The sequence below is a fragment of the Sturnira hondurensis genome, unplaced genomic scaffold (assembly GCF_014824575.4).
Source record: "Sturnira hondurensis isolate 20B ecotype Veracruz unplaced genomic scaffold, ASM1482457v3 Scaffold0019234, whole genome shotgun sequence".
Taxonomy (NCBI): domain Eukaryota; kingdom Metazoa; phylum Chordata; class Mammalia; order Chiroptera; family Phyllostomidae; genus Sturnira; species Sturnira hondurensis.
The window spans coordinates 613,145-631,103 of NW_028091865.1; the positions used below are offsets into that span (position 1 = coordinate 613,145).

At 62.7% G+C, this 17,959-nt stretch overlaps 1 protein-coding gene across 2 annotated transcripts; it reads left to right on the forward strand.

Annotated features, from left to right (window-relative positions):
* Window positions 1-3,266: 3,266 nt before the first annotated feature.
* On the forward strand, window positions 3,267-10,906 carry AKAP17A (A-kinase anchoring protein 17A). 2 transcript variants are annotated; one of them, XM_037027696.1, is made up of 5 exons: window positions 3,267-3,421; window positions 4,830-5,718; window positions 6,487-6,635; window positions 8,662-8,902; window positions 9,882-10,906. In XM_037027696.1, exons 2-5 carry the CDS (start codon window positions 4,957-4,959, stop codon window positions 10,815-10,817), a joined length of 2,088 nt encoding a protein of 695 aa, XP_036883591.1. In that variant the 5' UTR covers window positions 3,267-3,421; window positions 4,830-4,956; the 3' UTR covers window positions 10,818-10,906. The 2 variants fall into 2 exon arrangements, with proteins under 2 accessions (XP_036883591.1, XP_036883592.1); XM_037027697.1 differs by having other exon boundaries at window positions 4,941-5,718.
* The last annotated feature ends 7,053 nt before the right edge of the window (window positions 10,907-17,959 follow it).

Consider the following 17,959-nt stretch of genomic DNA (forward strand, 5'->3'; position numbering starts at 1 on the left):
CACCCTGGGCTCCCGACCCTGCGGGGCCGCAGACACCCGCCAGCCAAGGCCAGCCTGACGGGAGCCACCTGCCTCTTTCCGCCCCAAACGGTCCCTCGTCCCGTTCTGTTTTCCTGTTGGAGCTCATGCCATCGACCTCGCCTTGTGGCCAGAGTCTGGACTTTGAGGGCATTGCTAGCCCCCCACGCCCCCGCCCAGACCCCTGCCATCTCAACCAACACCCTTCACGTAACTTCTCGATTTTTATTCTACGGTCACCCCCACACCCATGTATTATCTACAGACCCACGCACACCTATGAAATGGAACTAACCCCTATTCCTTTGTGCATCTGTGAGGAAAACCCATAGAATGAGTCGCCCGCAGTGGCGTGGGCCGGGGGGAGGGGTCCGTCGGAAAGTGGACCCCCTCACTAACACACCCGGCACGGGTGCCTGGCGCCGCCTCCTCAAAGACCACACCACGCCCTCTGCTTTTTACCGTGCTGCTCAGAACGCGGCAGGCCGGGTTGCACGACGTGTTGGGATAAGGAGAGCGTTGGCCTAGCTGGCCGAGGAAACAGACATACAAGTCCAGGAAGCTCGGAGAGTCCCAAAGAAGTTGGACCCAAGGAGGAACTCACCAAAAGACATGGTAATCGAAACACCGAAGGTTAAAGATCAAGAGAGAATCTTAGAAGCAGCAAGAGGAAAGGGGAGAGTCACCTACAAAGGCGTTCCCGTAAGGCTCTCGGCCGAATTCGCAAAAGAGACCTTGCAGGCAAGAAGGGGCTGGAGAGAAGCATTCCAAGTCATGAAATCCAAAGACCTCCAGCCAAGACGGCTCTGTCCAGCAAAGCTTTCATGTAGAAGGGAAGGGCAGGTCAAGTGCTTCTCCGATAAGGTCAAGTTCAAGGAGTTCATCATCGCCAAGCCCTCCTTCTATGAAATGTTAAAGGGACCTGTTTAAGAAAAAGAAGATAAAAAATACGAACAGTAAAAGGAGTGAGACAACTGTAATAGCATAACCAACAGCATAGACTTTAGCAAAGAATCGCCTAATAACCCAAAGAGTTGCAAAGAGCAGTTTTCTTAAATAGGGGGACGTTCGCAGGGAACCCATGGGCTCAGGTCTCTGCCGCTGGGAGGTGACGGTGTATCCAGAGTCTGAGGGCCTGGGCTTCCAGGGTCCTTCCAGTGTTGATTAGGGTGCGGGTTGCGCCCCCTGGTGGGAGGGAGTTGTTTTCCATGGTGGCTTAGGAGGCGAATCTGAGATGTGTGGAGGTGGAGAGAGGGAGGTGGGCGGTGGGCCGATGGGTGGAGGGACAGGCAGAGGAGTGGACGGATGGAGGGATGAATGGATATATTGGTGCCCAGGGGGGATGGATTGGTGGCTAGATAAATGGACACACACACACACACACACACACACACACGGATGGACAGATGGATGGATGGACGGACGGGTGGACATAAGGGTCACGCTTAGGGCTCCTATTTGGGCTGAGGTAAAAATGAGTGTTAGTTTTAGGGTGACCGTGGGGCTTAGGGTTGAGTTTCGCCAAGGGCTGAGGTTAGTATTAGGCTTAGGACCCTTTGTGGTTAAGCACGAGGGTGAGCATGTGATTTGAGGTTAAGATTAAGGTTGGATTTAAAGGTCATTTTGTGTACAAGGCAGCGGGCTGTGTGGAAGCAACCACTTTTTGTTTGTTTGTTTGTTCGTTCGAGTCCTTTGTTTTGTTTTGTATTCTGCCGCGTCAAACCTCACGGTTCGCGCTGACTCCGACACCTGGTTAGGCCGGGCCCACCCAGGGGCCCCTTCAGTCAACCGACCAGGGACTCGACTGCAACGATTCTTTGACCTTTGCCGTAAAATCCTGGGAGGGACCTGCCGTCCCGTTCCCAGTCCCTGTTCACGCCCAGTGAGTGTGGTGTGTACACTCATGCCCACATCACCGGAGGACCCGGGGTTAGGCCGCAGGTAACAGGAAATTTTCTTTTTCTACTTTGAGGTGCCTCCAAACGAGAAGTATCTTGCTCAAAAGTTTAACAGGCTTTCCCTTCCAATGTTTCACCAATTATTTCGTCTCCTGGGCTGGCTGGTTCCCAAGGAGTAAATAATAAATTCCCCACTTCTTCGTTCGCTTTGAAAAGTAATTGGGGAGCACGGCTTCCAAATTTAACAGGTTCCCAGGGAAGCAAGGCGCCCTCCGTGGGCGAGGCTGTCTTGGGCACGCTCGTCGTGCGGGGAACTGCAAACATCTCTGTGTTTCCCAGGACGAGAGGGAAGAGGACAGAGAAGACGCTGGCCCTGCTAGGAAGCCTGCCCTGGGGCATCTAAAGCCGGGCCCCCCTTGCAGGGGCACCCGGGAGCCTCTGTGTCCTCCTTGTCAGGGGGGACATCGAGGTCAAGGTCAAGATCGTGGGACTAGGGAGGCACCCGGAGCACACACCCAGAAATTCCCCAGGAGCCCCTTTCTCTGTGAAAGGCCACTTGACATGGGGTCCCCACCCTGGTCCCCTGGATGCTCACGGGTGGCCAGAGGGTCCCCCGACCTTGTTTCCCAGGCCTGGGTTTTCAGTTGGGGGGCTCGTGTGACCTGTCTGGGGCGCCATTGAATATAGGATCACACAAACATACACTCTCCAGATGCATAAAATTACATTAAACACCATATATCAAGTGTGGTCTATTCATCTTTAACCTCCATGTCATTAAAAATGAGTAGTGTCAAGAATAGGACAACATGAGACATTTAAAATATTTCAGCAGCTCATGGTTGTACCACGTAAGAACAACGTGTCACCCGGAAGGAAGTGTCTAGTTTAGACAATCTAGATACATACTACATAAAGTCGGTAAATAGTAAACGCTTGAGGAGATAACACATCATTTAAATTTCACGATGGATAATTAATCAGCATGCATCACGCAGTAAGTGAAATAACTAGTCAATGTACGGCCGGATGATAAGCAATTTGTAATTAACCCACTCTGCTATATTATATACGTTTATCATGATAATTTGGGGGGAAAAACACCAGGCCCTCTGCCTATGCCGGGTTAACGCAGGCGACCTCCCACTCTGGCCCGCAGGTGCCGCACGGGCGGGCCCCTCACCCCCACCGAGCCGGGCGGCCTCGCGCATGCGCAGGGCAGAGCCCAGGGCGGCTTAGGCCCACCCCCGCGAGCCCTCCGGAAGTCCCGCCTTAGAGGAGGGGCCAGGGCCAGGAGGAGAAGCCTGGGGCCGCCGCGCGTCCGCTTCCGCCGGCCCGAGAGCCGGAAACGGAAGTGCGTCACAGGAGCGGTCAACGTCGGGGGCGCTTCCGGCGGACGGTGGCGGCTCCGGGCTACAGGCCGCTGCGGCCGGGGTCGTCGGCGGACCGCAGCGCGCTGGGACCAGGGCGGCGGCGGCTGGGGACGCAGGCGGAGCCCCGCGGCGGTGAGCGCCGCCCGCAGCCGCCTTTCTCCGCGAGGCGGCCCGGATCGGGGGCCGGGGTCTGCGAGGCGCCGGGAGGGGGCTCGGCGGCGGGGTCTGTGGGCGGTTGGCGTCCTCGAGCCGTCGGCAGTACTGGCTGGCGCGGGGGTCCGGGAGATCCTGGGGATCCCGGGGCTGCGGGTATTGTGGGGCGGTGGTCTTCGGAGGGGGGAGTCCGTTGTCTGCGGCCGGTCGGGGTCCCTGGGGCCTGTGGGTCCGGGGGATCCTGAGCGCTGGGGGAATTATGGGGCGGGGGTCCCCGGGGTCCTGGAGCACGAGTGGCCCCGAGGTAGTGGTCTGGGGGATAGGGGGTACCGGGCGATCGGGGAGCCAGAGTTCAGGGGACCGCGGTTCGCGGGTCCTTGAGGGTCAGGACGTAACCGTGGGCCGCCGTCCCTTGGGTAGGGTTCAGCGGTGGCGCGGTGGGGGTCTGGGTCAGGGGGTTGCCATGGACACCGAGGGCAGTGGGGAGTTTGCTGCTTGCGGGGTGGGGTGGTGGGGGGCTGTGCTTCAGAAGCCAGGAGGACCACAGGAGGTTGGGGAAGCCAGGGTACCAAGGGTCCTGGGGGGTTGTGGGAGGTACCCAGATGACAGGGAGGCGTTGGGGGAGGCAAGCTGCTCCCGAGGCTGCTGGAGGGAGTGGACGCGTTGGAGATGGCCCCCACCACTAGGGATTGGGGGTGGCCTGGGGTAGCTGAGGGCAATCCTGGGTGGGGGGGGGGCAGGGCCGTGCCTGGGAAACAGGGTGCGGCTGCCTTGCTCCCCAGCGTCCTGGGGGTGCCCAGACCCTCCTGCTTTGGGTCTCCGCCCTCTGGCTGTGCCCCAAGGCTGGTGCCTCCGGAACTGCCCCAGCGGCTGGTGGGTGAGCAGAGCTGGTGGGCAGGTGGCTGGACAGGCCACCTGCACGGTCTGGGTGTCTGGTGTCAGCTCCTGGCTGGAGCCTGGCTCTCCGAGGACTCGTTCGACCAGTAGGGGAGACTTGCCCAGAGAAGGTGGGGGAGGAAGAGGCCACAGGTCACTCCCAGCCCCAAGCTGGCGAAAGGCTATGTCCCTTTCAACGTTAACTTGGGCAGAGAGAGCGATTGTTTTATTGGCACAGAACTTCCTGTTTCATGGACACCCACGCTGGGTTGCCTCCTCCAAGACCCTCCCTGATTCTTGGAGCTGAACTGTGTGCCTTCCCCAGTCAGTCACCTGCACCCTCCCGGGGAGCTAGGCGGGCTCTCGTCTGCCTCTCCCCGCTGCCGCCGCCGCTTCCGCCCCGGGGGTGGGGATCGGGCCTTGGGTGCCCGGTGCAGGTTGGTGCTGACGGAGGCTCGGGCGCTGGCCTGTCCTTAGAAGTTCCTTTCCACCCCGTTCTTTCTCCTTTCAGTGTAATCCGATGACCTAAAACCAACAGCCGCCTCGGTGGGGAGGGCAGAGAGGCAGGCGGTCTCGCGTCTCCTCCCTGGGCCTCGGGAGCTGACCACGGGGTGTGTTCCAGGCCCCTGCTCCCGGCGATGGCCTCGGCTACCATCGTGCATGACACGTCGGAGGCGGTGGACCTGTGCCCTGTGTACGGGCTCTACCTGAAGCCCATCACCAAGATGACCATCAGCGTGGCCCTGCCACAGCTGAAGCAGCCCGGGAAGTCCATCTCCAACTGGGAGGTGATGGAGCGGCTGAAGGGCATGGTGCACAGCCACCAGTTCTCCACGCTGCGCATCTCCAAGAGCACCATGGACTTCATCCGCTTCGAGGGCGAGGTGGAGAACAAGAGCCTGGTCAAGTCCTTCCTGGCCTGCCTGGACGGCAAGACCATCAAGCTCAGCGGCTTCTCCGACATCCTCAAGGTGCGCGCCGCCGAGTTCAAGGTCGACTTCCCCAGCCGGCACGACTGGGATTCCTTCTTCCGCGACGCCAAGGACATGAATGAGACCCTGCCCGGCGAGCGCCCCGACACCGTCCACCTGGAGGGGCTGCCCTGCAAGTGGTTCGCCCTCAAGGACTCGGGCTCCGAGAAGCCCAGCGAGGAGGTGCTGGTCAGGGTGTTCGAGAGGTTCGGGGCCATCCGCAACGTGGACATCCCCATGCTGGACCCCTACCGCGAGGAGATGACCGGCCGCAACTTCCACACCTTCAGCTTTGGGGGCCACCTGAACTTCGAGGCCTACGTGCAGTACTGCGAGTATGCCGGCTTCATCCGGGCCATGAGCGCCCTGCGCGGCATGAAGCTCCTGTACAAGGGCGAGGACGGCAAGGCCGTGGCCTGCAACATCAAGGTGAGCCCGGGCCTCCCCACGGGATGCTGGCCGAGGGCCAGGGGGCACCGCGCCCCCCCCCCCCCCCCGGTGGTCAGGACCGTTTCGGGGGCAGACATGGGTGAGCAGCCCCCGTGGGCGGTACCGTGTCCGTGTGTAGGTAAGGGCGCCCGGCCATACCCTTGAACGTCATTGTGAGGTCGTCTGCAAAGACTTTGGCGCCCTAGACCTTGGAGGAGTTGGTGCCTCTGACACCCCCCCCCTTGCCTTTATAGGAGGGCAGGGCCTGTCCTTCACCCGTGTCAGCTCTGTCCTGTGTTGTGCCTTCGAGGAGAAGGGCAGCAGCCAGACAGAGGACTTTGGCCTTTGCCGCTGGGAGGCAGCGTACACTCTGTTAGCAGAGGCCCGGGCCCTGTGGCTTTGGGTCCTGGCCACCGTCTGGGGGGGTGGCAGGGCTCCCAGGAGCCAGAAGGGATGGTAGTCTGGGGAAAGGGGCAGTTTTCTTTGTTCTACTTCGTGTGAGGCAGGTCGGCGTCTCAGGGCGGGTTCGTCCTCCTGGTTGAGTGAGGACCCCACGGGGGGCGGGGGCCCGGTCCACACGCAGACACTGCGCGATCCCGGCCCAGGCCCCGGGTCGGACAGCTCCGGGGTCCGGAGCACCCCCAGCCCTGGCGCCTGAGGTGCCTGAGGTGCCACTCGGTGGCTCCCCGTGTGGGCGCCGGCCTGCCTGTGTGCTAGAGCGCGGCGCTGCGGGTGGCCTCTCTACTTGGCGCTGCATTTCCTTCGAAGGTGTCTTTCGACTCCACCAAACATCTGAGCGACGCCTCCATCAAGAAGCGGCAGCTGGAGCGGCAGAAGCTGCAGGAGCTGGAGCAGCAGCGGGAGGAGCAGAAGCGGCGGGAGAAGGAGGCCGAGGAGCGGCAGAGGGCGGAGGAGAGGTGGGCCTGCTGCTCGCCTGTGCGTGCGTGCGTGCGTGCGTGCTCTGTGGGTCTGTGCCTGTGTGCACACTGCGGCGTGTGTCGTGTGCATGTGTGTGCTCTCACGTGCCGCGGCGCCTGGGAACTGGGCACCAAGTGCTTGCCCCGGTCGCGCCCCGAGGCGCAGTCCCCCTGGGGGCGAGGCTTGGGTGGGCCCCGCAGAGCCTCTCCTCCGTGCGCCCCCGTGTGTCCTGGCTGCTGGGCGCAGGCGGGGGAAGCTGTCCTGACAGGACGGGTGGGAGGGTGGAAGGCGCTGCCCGAGATTCATACTGTCCACTGCAGTGCGGAGGCCCCCGGGGCGCCTGCCTCTCCCCCCACCCCGCCCACTGCAGAGACATCCCGAGGCCGACTCGGGTCACGTTGTCCCCGTAGTGATGTGTCTTGTTTGTTATACAGGTAGTGAAACTGGCGCCGTGTTCTCAAGTTTGGCCTATAAGGGTGCCTCTGCGTGCCCCATGCCCGCCCGGGGCTGTGGCGGTCTGGCGTGTCTGCGTCGGCTCCCTGCTTGCTGCGGCCCGGGCCCGGGCGTGGGGCCGCCCATGGGTCTCTCCGTCCGTGGAGCGGGGGGAACGCAGCCGCCCCCCCCGCCCCCCCGCCGTGGTGGGGCCCTGTCTTCCCTTCCGTCCGCGCCCGGGGCGGTGGAACGGCTGGGAAGATGCGTCCACGCTGAGCCGGTTCCGCCTTGCCCTCCGAGGCCCTGGCCGTGGGTCCCAGCACGCGCGTTTCCGGAGCCTCATGCCGCGGTCGGGCGCTGGTCGGGCGCTGGTCGGGCAGGGGAGGGCCAAGGGAGCTGAGGCGCCCGTCCGCCCCCAGTCTGTGTCTGCAGTGGGCCCTTGGCCAGGCGTCACCCGTGACCCCGCGTGTGGTGCTGCTCGCCACCCAGGCTGCCCGGCCTTTCAGAACACGACTCTGGGGGCCGCTCAGCAGTGCATTTCCCGGTCTTTACGGGAGGACTGGGTGGGTCGGGCCTTGGCCCTGGAGGCAGGTGCAGTCTGGGCAGGCAGGGCTGAGGACAGAGGGTTCCTGTGAGGTGGGGCGTGTGCTGGGCCCTGGGGCGGGGGTGGGGCTCAGGCGTGTGGGATGGCCCGCACGCTGTCTTGGCTGGGGCCCGTGTGTCCGCTGTGTGTCTGCAAGCGTGTCTGTGGGCAGTTCAGAGTTAATGAGGGGTGGGGCGCAGCCGCAGCCTCCACGCTCTGGGGCAGGACGGTGTGGTCTTCAGTGTGTGTGTGCTCTGTGATGGGCACCCGCAGGCTCCGGGAGGCCTCGGGGACCCCCCCCCAGCTGCTGAGGCTGGGGGCCTGGCCCCGCGTGTGGCGGGAAGTCTGGTGCGGGGCCCTTGGCGCTCTGCCCGGTTCCTTCCTGGTGCACAGCGCAGTTTGGGCCCCAGCACCCTACACTCTCCTCTCTTTGGGGCGTCGCTCTGGTCTCAGCTGTGTGTGGTGCTTCTGGAGCACGTCTGTCTTTGCCACCGCGTCCCTCGGTCGTTTGAATGACCTCCCAGCCCAGGAGTGGGGGGGGGGGGTGCTCCAGACTTCCTGGCCATCCTAGTCTCGGCTGCTGGCATTGGGATGCTCATCTCCAGGATCCCTCCAAAGCCCGTGGGCAGCCAGCCCCGTCCTGGGCTTTCTGTCGTCGTGGTTTTGGGTTTTCTGGACTCCGCACTAGAGGTCGTGTGCGTGGGAGCCCCCGTGCCACGCCGTTCCCCCGGCACAGGCGCGGTGCTCCTGGAACATCCCTTGCGGCTGTGCACGGCCAGCTGTCATTGCTCCTCTCGGCCCCACGGGGACGCGGAGCCCCAGGTTGTCCCCGCGGGGAGCCCCTCTGGCGTCTGCCCGGCCTCTCAGAGGTGGCTGGGGCTGAGGAGACGGCGCGGTCGGTCGTGGAAACAGTTTCCTGGCCCGCACTCGCCCGCCCGCTCGGTGGGTGCGGAGCGCTCCCCTGCCCCCCCCCCCCCTCGCCTGCCTCACAGCCTCGTGTGTCTGCACAGGAAGCAGAAGGAGCTGGAGGAGCTGGAGCGGGAGCGGAAGAGAGAGGAGAAGCTGCGCAGGCGGGAGCAGAAGCAGCGGGACCGCGAGCTCCGCCGCAGCCAGAGGAAGCTGGAGAAGCTGCAGGCGGAGGAGCAGAGGAGGCTGCAGGGGAAGGTCCGGCTGGAGGAGCGCAAGCTGCTGCTGGCCCAGCGCAACCTGCAGTCCATCCGGCTGGTCGCCGAGCTGCTGAGCCGCGCCAAGGTACCCTGGCTGGCCCTCCTCCCCCCGGGCACACCCGGCCCCGGGCTCGCTGCCGCCAGAGCCGGGGGGACTGGGCTTCCCATGCAGGGCGGCCCGCTGTCCAGGGTTTGTCGGTTCGAGTGTCGTCCCAGACAGACGTCAGGCTCGGGGAGCCGGGGGATCTGCGAGTGAACGTCACCTCCCTGGGGGGGCTGAGTGGCCAGGCCCCCGCAGCGGAGCTCCCACAGGGTCCCCTGGCCCCCGTGGCCCGCCCCCCGCCGGGACATGCTGGCCAGGCTGGGTCAGGTCAGCAGGCCAGGAGCCCAGGGCACGAGGCGAGGGCGGGGCCCAGTCCTCGGGGAAAGCAGGGCGCCGCACCGCAGAGGCGTGCCGGCCGCGTCCCTGCTGCACGGCCGTGGTGCGGCAGGACTTGTCTGTGCCGAGTGGACGACTCCTCAGGCCCGAGAGCCTCTTCGTGCCTCCTGCAGGCTTCGCCGCTCACTCCCGTGAGCTGGGCCCGGGGCCGCGGGCAGACCTGCGCTCAGGCGGCCTCGCGCCCGTGCGGTGCGGCGCGGGGCGACCCCATAATCTGTTGTCTGCTTGCAGCGTTGATAAGGCCCCGGGAAGGACAATGGCAGGCGCGCTGAGACTTGTGGCAGCTCAGTTCTTATTTCATGGTGAATATTGAAGACACTGACCCAGGCCAGGCCCAGCACGTCCCTGGCAGCCTGCGTTTGCGCCGGCACCTCAGCCCCCTGCTGCGGTGGCCACGCAGGGCCCGGGGCTGCCCCCGCAACGCCCGCCCTGGGGCTGGGCCGAGTGGCTTTGCCGCGGCGTGTGTGCCTCCCTCGGCCGGACGCATGACCGCCGGGCGTGGCAGGGATGGGCGGCCTACCGCCGCCCAGCACCCCAGACCACGGGGCGCCTGGAGAGAGAGCCCAGAGCTGCCCGAGCGTGCGGCGGCCCCGAGCCCGTCTCAGGCCGAGCCTCTCTCCCGCAGGCCGTGAAGGTGCAGGAGCAGGAGCAGAAGGCGCAGGCCCTGCGGCTGCAGCAGCTGGAGGAGCGGCGGCGCCTGCAGGAGGCGGAGCTGCGGCGCGTGGAAGAGGAGAAGGAGCGCGCGCTGGGGCTGCAGCGGAAGGAGAGGCAGCTGCGCCAGCGCCTGCTGAGCATCCTGCTGAGCAAGAAGGTGGACGACCCCCAGGCGCCGGAGGACCTGGGCGTCACGCACGCGGACCTGCTGCAGCCCGTGCTGGACATCCTGCAGACTGTGTCGGCCGGCTGTCTGCGTGCCGCCTCGCCGCATCTCCTCGGGGCCCCGTCGGCCCCCAGCGCCCCCAAGGAGACGCCGCCGCGGCCCGAGGCGGAGTGCGCTCCCCCAAACGTGAACGGGAACGCAGCCGAGGATGCTCCGTGCAGGGACCGGCAGCCCTCTCGCCCCGGCGCGCCCGAGGACGCCTCCCCGGAGAAGCGCTGCCCCGCGGTTCTCTCCTGCATCCCGGACAACAACCAGCAGCCCAAGGGCGTGCCCCCCGCCTGCGAGCAGAGCGCGCCGCGGAAGGACACGCGTTCGGAGCAAGACAAGTGCAACCGGGAGCCCAGCAGGAGCCGCGGCCGGGCGGGCGGGGCCCCGGGCAGCGCGGACAGGCAGCAGCGGGAGCGCAGCCGGCCTGGGCGGGCGGGCAGCCGGGAGGACAGGGGGCGCCGGAAGGAGCGCCGCTCCCACAAGAAGCGCTCGCACCAGCGCGACAGCCCCCAGCGCAGTGCGAGCCCCGCCCATGCTCGGTCCCGGAGGTCCCCCAGCAGGGACCGCTCAGGCCACCGGGAGAAGAGCCGAGACCGCCGCAGCAGCTCCGGGAGGAAGCGCAGCCGCCACCGCCACGGCCAGAGGTCCCGCTCCGGGTCCCCCGGCCGGCACCGCAGCACCTGGGACAGGTAGTGCAGGGCGTGTCCTGCCGCCGTCCCGGAAGCGTGGGGCCCCCTGGGTGTCCCGGCGCCTCTCCCCGCTGCCTTGCGAGCGCGCCTCCCGGGAGCCTCCGCGCGGCCGAGGGCAACGCGACCCCTTTCCTCGGTGGCCGGCGGCCCTGGGGCCCCCTGTGGAGCCGTCTGTCACTAGCCCCCAGTTTCCTGTAAGACTTTTGACCAGTAGCTTTAACGTGGCCAGTCCTCGCGCAGCAGAAACGCCCGGAACGACCGCGGAGGGACTGGCCGACCCGCCACGCAAACGGCGGCGCAGCACCCCAGTTCCACTTGGTGACCGCCAGCCTGCGTCACCCACTCCCCGGCGGGCGCGCGGCCGGTCTCTGGGGACGAGTGGCCAGCGTGGGGACTCCACGGCCCCGCGGGGCAGGATGGGGAAGCCTTGCCCGGCTGGGTCTTTTGTTTGTTTGTTTTTTTCTCTTTATTTTTCTTTTTGTGACTTGAATGGACTGGGAAGCACCACGGCTGGGACGCCCGAAGAACCAAGTGACCTTGACCGAGGAAGTCGTGGCTGGGGAAGGAGAGTGTCCCAGGACGGAAGCGCTGGCGGGCCTTTGCTGCTTTGGGGGCCCAGGGCGCGGTCCGCGGGGGCGCGGAGGGACTGCGCTGCACAGACGCTCCCTCCGTCCAAGTTCAGGAGCCGGGCGGAGGCCAGGCTGGGGCGCCGCTTCGGTTTCTCGTCAAGGCTAGCGCGCGTGGTTTTTTTAAAAAGCTGTTTTGCTAAATTATTTTTATTCCAGACGTTTCCAACCGACTTCAGGCCGCACACTTGTTAAATTTTGTAACGATCCGCTTCTGCAAGTGAAGCGCGGAAGCCCTTACAGGTAGCAGTCACGCTTGCGTTAGGAAAGACGGTGTTGATTCCAGTTGGCATTTTTACGGTGAAATAATAAAACCTTTTCCAGTGAAGCCACGTTCTGCGTGTGCGGTTTGTCCGTCGGAAGCCCTCTGGGCCCGTGGCTGACTTCAGCCTCGCTCGGGGCATCTGGAACTGGCGGGCGGCACTTGCCCTTCTGGCCCCCTGACCCCGTCCCCGTCCCCGCCCATGCGTAGCGACGCTCACCGTGGGCCTGGTACAAACCCCTCAGGGGGACCCTGGGTCCTCAGCGCGGCCCAATGATCCTCAGCAAAGCCCCCGCAGCAGCCTGTGTGAAGCCTACGGAGCTGCAGGAGGGAGTCGGGGCAGCGGGTGGTGTGGGCCCCCACTGGGTCCCCACGGTGTGATGATCCGCCTTCCTCGAGCACGGCCTCACTGTGCAGACAGTGGGCGGGCGGCCGGCCTCTGCCGCCCCTGCCCCCGCCACCCTCACAGCTGCGGTGGGCACGGCGGTCGCTCACCTTCCTCCCCCTGGCCTGGCGTTGCCTTCACCATCAGCCAAGGTGTGGGTGCAAGGGACGCTGAGCTGCCCGGCCATCAGGCCACGCCGATGCCAGCCCAGCGGGGTCCCTGTGTGTCCCAGGGCTGGGTGTCCTTCTGGACACCCAGGACACGGTGCGGGGGGAGGGTCCCTGCACCCTAGAGGAGGTGATGGTGCGAATCCAGGATCTCGCAGAAGGCCAGGTAGCCGTGAGGTGGAGACGTCGGGCCTTCTGAGAGGTCACGGGGTCTCTGCAGGGCGTGGGAGGGGCTGCAAGGGACTGGCCCCAGGATCCAGGTGGACGTCCCTACGGCAGGCATGGACAGAGTGTGTTCACAGGTCAGCAGGAAGCGGCCGGGGAGATGTTGGCAGAGGAAATGGCAGCCAACGCGCTGCCGGACGCACAGGCCAGGCCCCACGGCTGGGACATCCGTCCCTCGCCACCCAGCCAGCGCACCGTGAGCTGGGCGTGAGGCAACGCCGCCGTGGACAGAGGGCACAGGCTGGGGAGGTGGGTTGTGGGGTCAAAGTTTGCAGAGAGAGTGTTCGTCCCCGTGGAAGAGACTCAGGAATCCGCATTCGGACACGCTCTGCCGTGATGTCCCTCCAGAGCCGCGGAGGGTGGCACGGGAGCAGGAGCCTGTCGCTCCTCCAACGGGTGGTGACGTCTGCACCCATAAGAGTGGACACGTCTCTGCTCCTCCTTCCAATCGTACTGATATCTCCCTTTCGGATTCTGGCACCGTTATGAGGCACCTACAAGTTAACAGTCGTCACGTCTTGCTAGAGTGCTGACTCCATACTTGTTTGCGATGCCCTGCTTGGCCCTCGGTCATTCTTGTCCTGCCGTCTGTCCAGTGGTCCACCGTGTGAGAGAGAGAAGGACCCCCCCCCGACCCCCCGGGTCCTTGGTCCTAAGGGTGTCAATCTGTTTTCCGAAGGTGGGTATTTCAGGGGCGGTCTCATGGGAAGATCTCATCAGTAGGCTCTCATCGGTCAGCTCTCCAGGTGTGGCCTCCTGAGCGGCCGGCACCGGGGCCGGGGTTGGGGCAGCGTGTGCCAATTCTCATGGCATCTCTGCTCCTGACATCAGCCGTGGCCCGGCCCCAGCCTGGCCGGGCGATTCTCTGGGCCTCGACCTGAAACACAGAACCTGCATGTGACCCCTAGTCTGACGAAAACTCAGTCTCCACCGTCCGCAGACCCAGGCTTTGTGGCTCGGATGACCGGACTCGGGTCAGAACCTCACGGTCCTGAGGGGACCCTCAGGCGTGAGGGAGGGGTCAAACGAGGGCCTCTACGGGGTTCCTCCAGTCGGGGGTCTACACCTGTGACCAGCGATCGGCTAGGGGTGCAGAGCTGGCCCTGGGGGTGAGGCCCCAGCCTATCACGCCTGTCTTGCCGGTCGTGCCTGAGGGATTTTCCGTCCCAGTGGCCTCCGGTTACCTGGCTGACCGTTCCTGCTCCGGTCAGGCCTGGCTGACTGCACGCCCTCTCACTTGTCCTCAGAAGGCCAGGGAAGCTGGGCTGTCATTGCCAGCCTCCCACGCGGGTCCCTTAGTTCCCTGTGGGTGCGGGGGCCCCAGGGAGCAGGCAGGCAGGTTAACAAACAGAGCCCCCGGCAGTGAACTCGGGAGGGAGCCTGTGGGGAGGTGATTGCGGGCCAGGTGCAGATTAGGGCTCCTGACTTCCCACACACGATTTTTTCTTTAAAAGACACAGCCTTCCTGGGAAGAGGCTGCAGTTCTGGGAAAGCCGGGCGTATACAGTAGAAATCTCTACATTTCCCCCTTTAGATGGAGCGCCAATCTGAAACTGGTCTTCAAAAAAAAAAAAAAATGGGATAAGAAGCTGCTCTGAAGATATAACCCACATGCCGGAATATCCACCCGTGCAACGTGGATAGAGCTCAGCACAGTTATTTTCTGGTGTATCCAGTGGCACAGCTGCCACCACAGTCTAATTTGGGGACATTGCTGCCTCCCCCAGAAACACTCAGCGGCCAAGTGCGCATTCATTCTTGTCTGTCGTGGGCCTCGTCCCGCAACGCAAAAGGTTGAGGGTTCGGTTCCCCGTCGGGACGTGTGCCTGGGTGGCCGGTTTCATTCCCATCTGATCCACGTTCCTGCCCCTCCCTCCCCGCGCCCCTGAAGGTCAAGGAAATCTTTAACCGACTGTGTCTGTGGAGCGGGGAATCCAGGCACTGACCTTGAATCTCAGGTATCGGGCTCCGGTCTCCGGGGCGTGCCTCCCGGGCCTCCCCATCGCTCGATCTCATTACCAAACTCATCGCCTTAAGGGAAGATTCGGCAGCTCAGGGGATCAGCCGGCTTAGCTAAGGCTGCTGACCGTTCAATCACCAGAATGCCATCTGTGGCCAGGAGCCATGTCCCCCTGGAGGTGAGATGGTGTGAGGTTCTGCAATCCTCTTCAGCTCCCGCCCTCGCTCCCCTGCAGGCTCATCTGTCTCCCTCCATGTCCTGCAGGATTTCTCACCCGCCCCCCCACACAGCCAAGACGACCTCACGCCAAGGGGGGGGTGGGGCTCACCCTTCGGACTTCCCGTCCAGCCCCCAAACAAGCGACCGGTCCCCAGACTCAGGGCAGACGGGTAGAGTCGTGAGCCACTGGTGGGCTCCCGGGTGGAGAAGTCGGCCACCTGCTCTGGGCTTCGCACGTGTAACAGTGTCAGAAATGGGGGCTGGCAGAGGGCCCCTCCCAGGCAGGACTGATTCAGCCCAGAGCAAGGGAAAGGTAGAAGGAGCCAAACAAGAACACACTCACGGAAATCTCATGTGCGAGAGAGGATGTGTGGGTCACCCCAAGAGATACAGCAGATGAGTTCAACTTCGTTCGTGCATGCTGACCCCCCCCCCACCACCGAGCATTTCCTCCTCCTGACTCCCAGGACGGCGAAGGAGAGGCCGCGGCGTTTTAATCACATGCACACATTTTAATCATTCATTTCAATCGTTTAAAACGATCGATGCGCGCGTCCTGAAGGACGCACGAGAAATCAACCGTGTTCGCGCCCGTCGGGAGGGGCCCCTTAANCAGCCAAGACGACCTCACGCCAAGGGGGGGTGGGGCTCACCCTTCGGACTTCCCGTCCAGCCCCCAAACAAGCGACCGGTCCCCAGACTCAGGGCAGACGGGTAGAGTCGTGAGCCGCTGGTGGGCTCCCGGGTGGAGAAGTCGGCCACCCGCTCTGGGCTTCGCACATGTAACAGAGTGTCAGAAATGGGGGCTGGCAGAGGGCCCCTCCCAGGCAGGACTGATTCAGCCCAGAGCAAGGGAAAGGTAGAAGGAGCCAAACAAGAACACGCTCACGGAAATCTCATGTGCGAGAGAGGATGTGTGAGTCACCCCAAGAGATACAGCAGGTGCGTTCAACCTCATTCGTGCCCGCTGACCCCCCCCCCCGAGCATTTCCTCCTCCTGACTCCCAGGACGGCGAAGGAGAGGCCGCGGCGTTTTAATCACATGCACACATTTTAATCATTCATTTCAATCGTTTAAAACGATCGGTGTGCGCGTCCTGAAGGACGCACGAGACATCAACCGTGTTCGCGCCCGTCGGGAGGGGCCCCTTAAAGCAGGGGTGTCAGACTCATTCTCAGCAGGGGCCACGTCGGCCTCGCGGTTGCCTCCCGAGGGCTGAAATAGTTTTAGCGCTGTGTACACATGACGACCCCTTAAGTGTTAAGGAGTTGCAATGACACTCAGGCCTTGGAAGGCAACCGCGGAGGCTGATGTGGCCCCCGGTGAAAATGAGTTTGACACGCCTGCGCTACGGCAATGTCACAGTAGAGACCCTGGCGTCCAGGGAAGCTCATGGGCGTTCGGAGTGAAAGCCACAACCGGCACTGCCTTCTGAGGTGCCGGACCGCATCCAGGACCGCCGAATGGCCGGAGGTGAGGACGAGAGGCATGCAGCCACCGGGCACAGCGCGACGTGGTGTGGGCGCTCCTGGTCCCTGCAGGGTGGGGGGTTCCAGGGAAGCAGGGACAGAGGGCTCAGAGGGGACTTACGGGGATGTTGTCCAGAGCAGGGTGATGTGGGCGTGGCCCAGAGCCCCCAGGTGGACGGACGGAGAGGACCACAGACTCACAGGCGGGTGTGGGCAGATGCGCGGCCTTGGGAACGATGCTGAGGTATCATAACTCACCTCAGAGCACAAAGAGCCAGAGGCGTACACATCCATGGGACAAGTGATGACCCGTGCGCACGAAGTGACCCGTGCAACTGAACGAATTGCATGACATTACATTCAGGAAATAAACACATTAAACCACACGATGATATAAATCTTTAGGACTTCCGGCCAAGATGGAGGCGTAGGTAGCACACACTGTGCCTCCTCGCACAACCAAAGGAAGGACAGCAACCATTTGAAAACGAAACACAACCAGAACGGAGAGAAAAACCAAACTGTATGGAAGTCCGACAGCCAAGGTGTTTAAGAAGAAACACTCACCCAGGCCGGTGGGAAGGGCAGAGACGGGCAGCGGGCGGAGAGGACTGGTGGCCAGGCAGCGGCTGGTGGAGTGGGCGGTCCCACTTTCACGTGCAGACAAACCTGGGGAGCGAGACAGACCCACAACCCCGGGTCCCACCTCGGGGAAATAAAGCCTCAAACCTCGACTGAAAACACCTGTGGGGGTGGAGACGGCAGCAGGAGAGACTCCCAGCCTCACACAAGAGTTGGTTGGAGAGACCCACAGGGTCCTAGAACGCACACAAGCCCACTCACCTGAGACTCAAGGGCCCAGTTTGACTGTGGGAAGCTGGGGGAAGGGACTGAAATCCGGCAGAGAGTGGAGCAAGTGCCATTGTTCCCTCTCGGACCCTCCCCCACGCACAGTGCCACAACGCAGCCACGTGGGTTGCCCCGTCCTGGTGAACACCTGAGGCTCCGCCCCTTATACGTAGCAGGTGCACAGAGACAAAAAAAAAAGTGGCCCAAATGAAAGAACACATCAAAGCTCCAGAAAAACTGCAACCAAGTGATGAAGACGTAGCCAGCCTATCAGATGCACAGTCCAAAACACTGGTGATCAGGGGGCTCACAGAGTTGGTTGAATTTGGTCCCAAGTTACATGAAAAAATGAAGGCTATGCTAAGTGAAATAAAGGAAAATGTACAGGCAACCAATAGTGATGGAAAGGAAACTGGGACTCAAATCAATGCTGTGGAGCAGAAGGAAGAAATAAACATTTGACTAGAAAAGAATGAAGAAACAAGAATTCAAAAAAATGAGGAGAGGCTCAGGAACCTCCAGGACATTTTTAAACGTTCCAACATCTGGATTATAGGGGTACCAGAAGGGGAAGAGGAAGAGCAAGAATTTGAAAACTTATTTCAACAAATAGTGAAGGAAAACTTCCCCAATCTGGCAAAGGAAATAGACTTCCAGGAAGTCCAGGAAGCTCAGAGAGTCCCAAAGAAGTTGGACCCAAGGAGGAACACACCAGGGCACATCATCATTATGTTACCCAAAATTAAAATGGAGGAGAGAATCCTAGAAGCAGCAAGAGATAAGGGGACAGTCACCTACAAAGGAGTACCCATCAGACTGTTAGCGGATTTCTCAAAAGAGACCTAACAGGCAAGAAGGGGCTGGAAAGAAATATTCCAGGTCATGAAATCCAAAGACCTACAGCCAAGATGGCTCTATCCAGCCAAGCTTTCATTTAGAATGGAAGGGCAGATAAAGTGCTTCTCAGATAAGGTCAAGTTGAA